At 31.1% G+C, this 10688-nt stretch overlaps 1 protein-coding gene across 1 annotated transcript; it reads right to left on the reverse strand.

Moving 5' to 3' along the window:
• Positions 1-2706: 2706 nt before the first annotated feature.
• LOC8267707 (phospholipase D delta) lies at positions 2707-9627 on the reverse strand. The gene is made up of 10 exons (XM_002530596.3): positions 8193-9627; positions 7743-7859; positions 7263-7457; positions 6789-7088; positions 6628-6696; positions 6337-6484; positions 5073-5221; positions 4493-4639; positions 3352-3552; positions 2707-3253 (listed from the first exon to the last, which is right to left on the reverse strand). Exons 1-10 carry the CDS (start codon positions 9147-9149, stop codon positions 2963-2965), a joined length of 2574 nt encoding a protein of 857 aa, XP_002530642.1. The 5' UTR covers positions 9150-9627; the 3' UTR covers positions 2707-2962.
• Positions 9628-10688: the final 1061 nt, after the last annotated feature.

Raw genomic sequence — 10688 nt, forward strand, 5'->3', positions numbered from 1 at the left:
TCTCTAGAGCCTTTTCATGGATAGGTAACAAAGTCCTTACTTTTGATGTATTATCTAAGTCCTGATCATCGCATTTGAATTTTTTATGTGAACATGGAAAACTGTAGAATGCATTTGGAATCAATCTAAGCTTTTTAGGTTTTGGTCTCTGAAAACATGGTTCTCCTATTTTTTCTGCACAGTTGCATCTTGGGTCACACTTTGAAGGATCCATATCTCAAATAAGATGGCCATTGATCTTGGCTGGATAGACATGATGTCGTGAAGGCAAAAAGGTATATACTGAAAGACTTTTGCCAAATTTTAAAGATGAGACTAGTTGTATCATTAATACTTGGAAGATGGATAGAGAGGAGGATGAGAATTCTTCGGTTTCTTTAAATATGGTCTTTACAATGCCATCTTTCTCTTTGATAAAGAGAGGATCTATAGCTTGGACCTGCTTATCCTGAGACTGATAAAATTTTTCATAGTTTATAATATCAATCAATAAAAATTAATTTTTTAATTTAAAATTATAATAATAATAATAACGTTTTTTCAATTTTAATTTTTATCTGTATTTTTTTGTTATTATTTTAATTAATTTATTTGTTTAATTTTATTTTAGATGGTATTTTGCTATATTACAAAATTTGATTTAAACTTAATCATCTAATTCATATTTTTTTTTTATTTTTACTTTTATTTATTTACTTATTTAAGTTTATTAATGAATTTTATATTTTTCTATAGTTTAATTATTTTTTTTATTTCTTTACTCATTTTAATCTAAAATTTATATTTGTTTATACTTTTTTTAGTGATTTATTTTTTCTTTTTCTATTAATTCATTAATTATAGAAAAAATTCTAAATATTGCCATTTTAATATAGAAATTATAAAATATTTTATAATTTTTATAATTTTTATATAGAAAAGGCTTTAAAGAAGAAAATAAAAAAATTTATTTTAATAAGATATTGAAGCCATTTAATTTTTTCTTAAATTATATTAACTCTATTTTATGCTTTAATATTTTTATTTTATTTTATTTTATTTTACTATTATTTTCAATATAATTCACAAAAGAATTATTTTAATTTATTTTTTATTTTCTAAAAATTGATTGGATCAAGTTCGAATCAAAGTTGACCAACCCTATTGTCACAACATTTACTTTTATATATGCTATGATAGTTATTGTATTTATATTTGATATACAAATCAATATCAATAGATAATATGTAACATATATACTTATTAATAAATTATTATAAATAAAGTATAATAAGTTTAATTATAAAATATGAATATAATACTAATTTATAAATAAAATATATATAATTTTTATTAAATTATACATAAAGCGCGAATACTAAACTAGTTATATATAATTGTTATACATGTATTTAACTGACTACAATTTAATAAATAGTACAATTGACAATAACTCATTAAATCTAATATATTCAATATTATTTTGTAACAGAATTTTTAATATGTTAAATTTTTTAATTATTTTTAATCTATATATTAATAGTAAAAATATCATTAGTATACTATTTTAAGGATTAAAATTATTTAAAGAAAAGGATTAAAATTAAAATTTATTAGTTAGTATATTAAATATAATTATAAAATGAATATTAAAGATATAGTGGGAATGATATTGAGATACAAATTGCTAACAATTAGATTCTAAAAGTATTAAAGTGTTACAAAAAAAATTACAAAACCTTTTATATCAAAAGGTTAAACCTTTTCTCTAAATTTAATTAACAAATATTTTAACAAGCATTTAACATTAGCCTCCATTCACATATATAGATAATAAAGAGTATAATTTTCTAGTCTTGTCTGATCATTAAAAACTTATAAGATCTAACTAAAGTTAAGAAAATAAATAATTTTTTTTTTCTAAATTCAGTAAAAATAGATATGATTGGCCTTGGATAAAAGCTAAGTTAATAAAAAATTAAACGGTGGTATTAATATTTGATATTGAACGAATTAGCTACAACTAGTGAATAAATTGTATTAATGAATTTAAATACAAATTATTAATAACATAATTTTCAGGTACCAAAATATCAAAAAAAAAATTACATAAAAATTAAAAGGTTAATTTCAGAATTAAATTTTATACTTTTCCTTTATATAAAAGAAACAATATTTTTCTATGGACAAAGCTGAGAAAAGTGTTGCGTACTCTTCCTTGAAAATCCAAGTAAATTGATTCTAGAAATATATATTGAAGTTCATATTAATAAAATATTGTTTTAGGCGTGTGCCTTATATATACATTAAAATAATAATAAATAATATATTTATTAATTTTATATATTAAGTATGTATCACTAATCTAATACCCTTTTGTTATATTGTTTTATGCGTGTGCCTTGTATATACGTTAAAATAATAAATAAATAATATATTTATTAATTTTATATATTGAGTATGTAAAGATATATATATAGTTTTTATATGACTTTGCAGAGATACCCTTATGTTATAAACCTTGATAATTGCTGGAAAACACATAAGCAAGATCAAGAAGATGCAAGAATGGTGAGATGGCTGCAGATTGAAGCCATCTTTGCTGTCAATAATTTGCTTGCATCTTCTGCCAAACATTTCTTTAGTGCAAATGCAAAGCAAATGTGACATATCTCCCGATTTTTTAATGGACACAGAACAAACCATTTAAAACTTGGGACTACGAAATTGTGAAAGACAATCTCCAAACCATTAATTTAGTACGAGCCAATATTCACATATCATCCCTGTCAAGCCTTGCACAACAATACCATATACACTTTACACGGCAACAGCACATCACAAAATTACACTAAGTTGCAAACTGAAAGAATGGAAACATCAAACTAAGCATAGTTCATTGAATTTGATAAAAAAAAACTATGAGACCCAGCAACGTAATATACTTTTTGTTCTTCTGTCATTCAATGAATTTGAGGGCCGATTATGTTGTTAAAATATCAGGAACTTTGATGGCAGGAGCCCCAAGTACCCTACCACCAGCATCAGGAAAGGTCTCGTACCCAGGAAGGGGGCCTACCTTCCCATCAGCATCCACCTGCAAAGGATACCTGAGAAGATGGCCTTGCAGCAGTGTGAAATCCGGGTCTGTGTATTTTTTCCAGTTTTCTTCAGCAATGTTATTTACTGTCTTCACACAATCTAAACTCTCGGGCTCCTCAATCAATTTCTGACCAAGATGCTCAGCCCACAGCGACATTCTATATCCATATATCTGCAAAATGCATTAATAAGGGTGACCACCTCCTCACCAAAAGCTGTAAAAAACCCAAATAAAAGTTTGCCATAACAAGATATAAATGTCAAACCAACCTGTCCTCGTGGATGTTTCTTTTTTGCAGCCCACGTGTAATGGGGTTGATATGCACCCAGAGCTATCTCAGTATCTTTTGAACCAGCCATAGATCTTTGGTTAATATTGGCAGATCCAATAATGGCATACTCATCATCCACAATCATTCCCTTGGCATGGACATAAATCATAAACCTCTGATTTTTATAAGCATCAGAGACCTGGTAGGGAAATTGTGTTAAATGAAATATTTCAGGAGTTTCATGCAAAAAGCAAATAAAAGCAATAATTCAAACTTCAAAGAACATAGCACTCTGTTGCTGCATAGAAAGTGTAATTTTTTAAGCATGTAAATGGCAGAAAGAAATGTGAAATGTGCAGTGTAAGAAAAAAAAATTGTTAAAAAGAGTTGAATTGAAAATTGCACAAGGCAAGATTATGATTTGTGAAAGATGAACCTAGGGTGCCAACACCTTAGAATAATCAGGAATTAGCAAACAGAACCATGTAATTAGAAGATTATATAATTGATCCACTCAAAGCATTTACGCAAAGAAAGTACAATGTCCATTAGGAAATGAGATGACATATGAAAAAGGGGGCAATTGTACATCAAAAATAAAGAAAATCCCTGACATAAATGGGATATAGCCCCTGCTACCAATTGCTGGTTTCCGCCCATTGTGGGAATTATTCCTAATTATTACAGGTTGCAGGTTTCAAATGGCTCGCTAATTGCTGCTTGAGACTTAACCATTGTGAAAATTAAAACACTATGAGAGTTTTATGAGCTAAAAGAAACATTTGAATTGGTATTTAGTTCACTTTGTTCACATTGCATAATGCAAAACAATCATCTAATTGATGACTGAAATTAGAACTTGAAAGGCCTTAGAAAATGTGACTTTAAATTTCAGATATATAGATGTTACAAATTTCTATCTGAATAGCAATTCTTGGGTCATGGAACATGATTGAAGTCACTTTTAATTTAAAATATATGACACACGAACTATAATCATAGCACAAGTCGGAAGCAACAAAATTATTAAGCCATCACAATGGAAAGCAAACTAATTTTATCCAACTACCCATAACCATTCAGGTAATGCTATGGACGAGAAACTTCATGGAGTGCAAGAGACTATTTAAGACAATTACCGTTTCACCATTAGTGCTTGGCTGTGGATTTTCTTCTCGATTACCAAGGCAGTAGAAATTAAGGTAATCTTGAGGATGGGTGTCTACAAGTTTCATTGATTTAATTTCCCGCGCAACTAAATCATACATCATTTGCATTGTCTGGCTCTGCAAAAATGTTAATTTGCAAATATGAGAAATATAGATTTGTTATATTCTTCCACTTTCACAAAAGATCCTGACATCTTTCACAAACTAATCATGTACTGAACTTGAAATTCTTAGCCAATGCTTCCAACACTATCCCACAAGTTTGCAGCAACTTTAAAAAATATTCTTGATAAATACTCCAAGATCATAATTAGAACTACAAAAACAGGGCCAGAAACTTTTAACCCTCGTATGTTTCTAAAAGCATAAACGTATCTAAATTGAGGACAACAACTGCAAAGTTGGCAGAAAACCTTTCTACATATTTTTATTCGAAATGAATATTACCCTTTTCAGATTATTCTCAAGTGTATAATGATAGAAACTCATTTTAGTTTGTATAAATCAAAAGATGTTTCAAATAGATTACTACAGTTTAAAAGAACATTACCTGCCAATAGAGAATTTCTTGCATGGTTTCAGTCTTTGGATCACCCTCGGGCCACATTGGTAGTATAATATATACTGCAAATCTCTCATTGGCCCTAATTTTACTGACAATCTTTAGGGCCAGCTCCATTGGGATCAGATTATCAGCTCCTGCAAAATTATATGCATGCACAAAATTTTACTCCACTATTGTTGCCCTTGCTTAAAGATCTATCAAAGCAGTCATAAACCAATAATGTGACAAATTTATATGATACAAAGGAATGCAGCACAAACTCAGACAAAGATAACAGCAGCCAATAAAGTAGGATAGTAGTACTTAGATTAACAAAATTTCAAAATGTTAGAAATGAGAGCCATATTTGTTTCATGAGAACAACTAGCTTATAGAACATATTCCTAGAAAATGACTTGCTTTGTATTCTTGGCTGCAATACTGGACATTAGTTTGAAATTATTTTCTGGACATACTCAAGATAATAAAGATAAACAGCACAGAGTAGCAACAATAACAGTAGAGTGATGAAGAATATTTTTATTTTCATTCCACTCTACAATTTAGATTTAACTATGCTGAGTCAGCATGTTAGCATCTCACGAGTTTGTTGCATGATTAGCGTATACAGATAGCTTAGATTAGTAGCAAGTGTACTAGTAACATTTCATTCTTCAATTCTAAATCAGAGATTCTTTTTCTCAATAAACATCTCTGATTTTGCACTATTTTGAGCATAGTTTTGAAGCATTAATTTTAAACAAACAAGAGCACTAATATGTTTGCGCTTATAAGAGAAAGCTCGGACATACTATAAACAGTTGAATTGAAGAGAAAATAATTAAAGGAAAAAAAAAAAAAGCAAAGTCAACTGGACTACTATCAGTAATTGTGATGGCTGGAGATGATTGGTGACTGTCAATACACTAGCTGCTACGTGCCTATACAATTCTCTAACAGGTTTATTTCTTTCTATAAATTTGGAAAAATCCGGAAAATGACTTTCTAATTGGAAAATGTCGACCTGATTTGAGAACAGGATGTTTTACAAAACCACTAGTTTTTCAGTTTTGATCCAAAAATAAATATTTCGATTGTTCAATTTTCCTAAGCGGCCTAACACAGAATAATGTGAAACATGTTTTCCTTGAATACATTTCTATAATAAAATTTACACTCAACACTGGACAACCTTAAGTCTCAACAATCAAAAAAGTGGCAACCAAAGTATAAAAGCAGAAATTCTACAACAAACTATCAGAATCTTAACCTGCATTCTCGTATGATGGCCATGCATATGAAGATCCTAGAAAATACTGATTTTCAATGTATATGAAATGCTGAGCAGATCTGATTGCCTGGATGTATGCAGTTTGAATGCTCCTGTCTATCACCTGAGTTTTTGCACTGATGAGGTTCTACAATACAAAAGTTTCATTGAGAAGTAAGACACCTTTGGGATAAACTTGATGTTAATTAACAGTATACATGCTAGAAACAGTAGTAGCTTCTATTGAAATAAGAAAAAAATGGGGGAAATTTGCCAGTGCGTTGTAGAAACCTGGGCCTGACAGTCATGGACATTCTTAGGAAATCCTTTTAATGATCCACTGTCAATAGAACGAAATATCTGCAAAAGGGAAAGAAATATAAATACAATCAATAAAGACAATAAACATAATTTATACTTTCACTTAAAACAGAGTACAGCATTATTACAACCTGAACATGCCAGTTTTCAGGATCATCTTCACTGGAAACATGCACTGTCGGATCATCCGGTGGAACTACTGTGACACCATCCTTTACAGCTAAGGGAGGACTTAGTATCCATGAAATCCGTTCAATCTTTATCAATGCGTCATCCCAATGAGTTACCCTTTTAAAACTCAGTCCAAACTCGGACCATCTTGTTGATTTCCTCCAGCGCTGCTCAAAGTTTATGAGCACATCATATACTGCAGGCCCATCAATTCTGCAATGCAAGTCATGCCATGGTTGCCTTGGCACTTTCAAAGTAGCCTTATAAACACAACAATTAAAAGAAGGAAAAGAGAGTTATAAAAAAGAAAAAAGAAAGAGAAATAAAATAAGGAAGCAAGGGAAATATAGACCAAGTGCAAAGGAATCAAATGCTTTAGGACAAATCTAGAAGAATCATCATAGTTCAAAAGACTGCATTGGTCAATCACTTACAGAAAAAGTAGGATTGTGAAAATCGCCCTTGAATACAGTGTCTAGATCATGAAATAATCGGTGCTCTGGAGTATCATATCGTCCATCACAAAGATCAATACCTCCTAAAAATGCAGTAACCTTCCTATTATTACCGGATGCCTGTGTATCCACAAGAACAAATTTTTGATGGTGTGTAAATGCTGTTCCAACAACCTGGATAGAACGACACATAATTAATATTTTAAATTTATGCAGCAAAGCAAATTACTTTGCAGATGTGAAAACAAGAAGTGTATAACCATCCATAAATTAACCCATACTGTTCCTATAGTTAAAGTAGAAGTACAATCAGAATCTATTCACATAGTGCACCATGTGTTCTTTAATTTCTAGAAACCACTCCATGTCTCTGTCATATAATCAACACACGTCTGCGAACATCTTAAACCAATAATTGCACTTATTATAAAGCGCAATTGAACAATGAATAAAGCTTGCCTTTTGTTTCAAAAGACCAGTCTTACTACTGGCGTAGCGAGGGGCCAATACACAGGTAACTGATGAATGCTTGAAAAACTTCCGGGTTTCTTCATCATGGGTGTCCATCAACCCTACCTGCAGCCAAGGACATTTCAGGTCATAACTATCGCCAGATACAAACTACATTGGTAGCACTATACTTCTCCTGAAAAAAGAAAAGAAATTCTTGCCAAAACTGCACAACTGGTTAAAATAGATACCTGTGCCTCTTATCATATTACTATAAATGACATATAAATTAACCTAGAAAGTCTTATCTCAGCTTTCCACATACACAAGGTGTTCACAATCCTACAGACTCCCAGCTAAGATCAAAATGTTGTCATATTTTACGTTATAAATTCACACAGACAAAGTCAACCAAAAATAGAAAAATTAAAAAATGCAATGTTTTATCAGAATTCTCACCGTTTGATAACCAAAAATATCCCGTGAAGTCTTATCATCCCAAATCAGCAACAAAACTCTCACGCCTTCCTCAGACTTATACTTGAGCAATTCACCAAGAGTTAAATCTCCACCTCGCGGCAACGGCTTAGTGGGTTCTCTAATCAACTTAATCTTATAAAACACAGACCAACCAACAATGTAAATCATATGATGAGCCTCAGAAATAGCATAACAAATATCTTCCCAACATTTCTCTTGCTTATAAACCATCCCATTATCAAGTTCAATATTAGGTAACATTCCATCAGTAACATGAGCATCCTGATATGTTTTCACTCTACTTCCCCTTCTCAAAGGAAAATAAGTATTCCTTACACCTTTATGTTCAGGATCACCAGCTATACCATGTCTGTACAGTACATTCTTCTCACAAGGTGTAAACTTCATCTCCAAATGAAGAGCAGTATCGGGTTTGGGAGGCTTACCAGAGGACCCGATTATAGAAAACCACCCAGCAATTGACTCACCAGAAGCAATTTTAGAAGCTGGGAATTTAACAATTCCCATAACTTCAGCTCCAAAAAGATCATTATCCTTAACATGAAATTCAAGATTAGTAACAGGATGAGCTAAAGGAATAAAAAACCTTTGTTTCCATTTTGGGTTTTTAGCATTCTTGACAACACGAGTTCTCGCTAAAGTAGCTTGAGGAACAACAACAGTGACATAAGGATCGCTGGTAATAATATTCCTGTGGTGGTGAAGTTTCTGGTCTTCGTTTTCTTCGTCGGTGGAAGCGCCTCCGCTGGCGGCGGAGGTGGATTTTTTAGTACAATTACAAGCAGAGAAGCAACCGCGAATTCTTGTGGAAACTAAGTCCATGTTAGGCAAACTTCTTGCTTCAATGATATATAAATCCAAGTCACCATGAAGAATAATGGGCTGTTGGTCATTACTGCCAGAGATCTCAGCCATTGAAGAAAGATTTAAATGTTTTGTGAGAACAAGCGTATGACTTGATGAAGTTTGAAAGAAATTAAGAAGATGGGTTCGTGTTGGTAACGTTATAAAAAGAAAAGAAAAGAAAAAGGGTAAAGAAGAAGAAAAGACAAAGAAAAGGATGATTGTGAACAGGGACAAGGAAAGGTTTCTATGCCAATTCAGGGACTAATTTAATGAATAAAAAAGATAAATTCAAAACCAAGAAAGTCTTCAATAATGTAATCAAATGAGTCTCAGATTTATTTTATTTCTTGTTTTGTTTTGAAGGAGGACTTGGATTTTAGACAAGGATAATAAGAAAAGGTGTGAAAATAGATGACATAAGTTCTTGGTTGATTGATGACGATGGTGGTTGGTTTGGTTGGATGATAGAGACAATCACAGGGGGTGGGGAAGTGGGGTGAGAGTGAGAGTGAGAGTGTGATTCAGAAATTCAAAATGCAGAGAATTTGTTGCCAAATTGTGCATTAAGCTAATTACAGGATTGGGAGAGATTTGGGAAATACATGTAGAACAGAAAATGGAAATTGTCTCAGGAAAATGTTGCACAATGTGGACAGTTACAAAATATAGGGAGTTTTCAGTTTCAGTTTCCAAACCCACATAGTTGTACCCAAATGTCAATCAAGTACTTACAAAGTTACAATAAGAACCCCAATGTTTCACCTATATTTCAACTTAAACCCTAAAAAGTTACACATTAACCCTCAATGTTCTGAAGTATTGCACATTTCTCTCTCTGTCCCCACTAAAATAGAGTGGCAGGCTCCAGTACCCAGTAATAACGAGTCTCTAATCTAATCTAGAGTAGGGTCCACGTGGTCGCTGGATATTCACCCCTACTTTAGCTCTATACATTATCGACTAGTTTAATGTTGGTGTCTTAAATTTCCTTTTTTAATTCTCTCTCTTTTTTTTTTTTTTTTAATTCTAAAGTTACACTACGAAGTTAATAAATTATTGGGTAATATTCTTTATACTAAAGTAATTCATTTAAAACATTTGCAAATAAATTTATGTAAAATTAATTAATATAAATCTAATACTTATAACATAAGCTAATTATATATGTGATGAATCTTATATTAATTTTTATTATGAGCAAGATCAACTTTCAACTTTCTACTACATACCAAATTCTTTTTTTTTAATTTTATATTTTGTTCTTAGAAAAAAGTGGAAGGTGTAGCTAAACATATTCTTTTTCTATTTTATTGATAAAATATTTTTTTTTAAAAAAGAATGTAGTCAAACTTAGTGGTAATAATTGCTTAAATATGAAAAAGTGATTGTCTTTTTGGATACTCTTGAATATTTTTTTATTAGCTTGCTTTTGTCAAATCTCTTGCATAAATTTATAATTTTTTTTCCTGAAAGTCCTCTACTTTTATTCAAGAAAAGAGACAACATAAGCACTAAGGGAGCACAAAAATTAACCAAACCGATCAAACCAATTTGATTTAATTCAATTTAAATCAAAAGTCACGATTTAATTTGTGTTATAATTGGTTA

Source organism: Ricinus communis, chromosome 5 (assembly GCF_019578655.1).
Source record: "Ricinus communis isolate WT05 ecotype wild-type chromosome 5, ASM1957865v1, whole genome shotgun sequence".
In the NCBI taxonomy this organism is placed as follows: domain Eukaryota; kingdom Viridiplantae; phylum Streptophyta; class Magnoliopsida; order Malpighiales; family Euphorbiaceae; genus Ricinus; species Ricinus communis.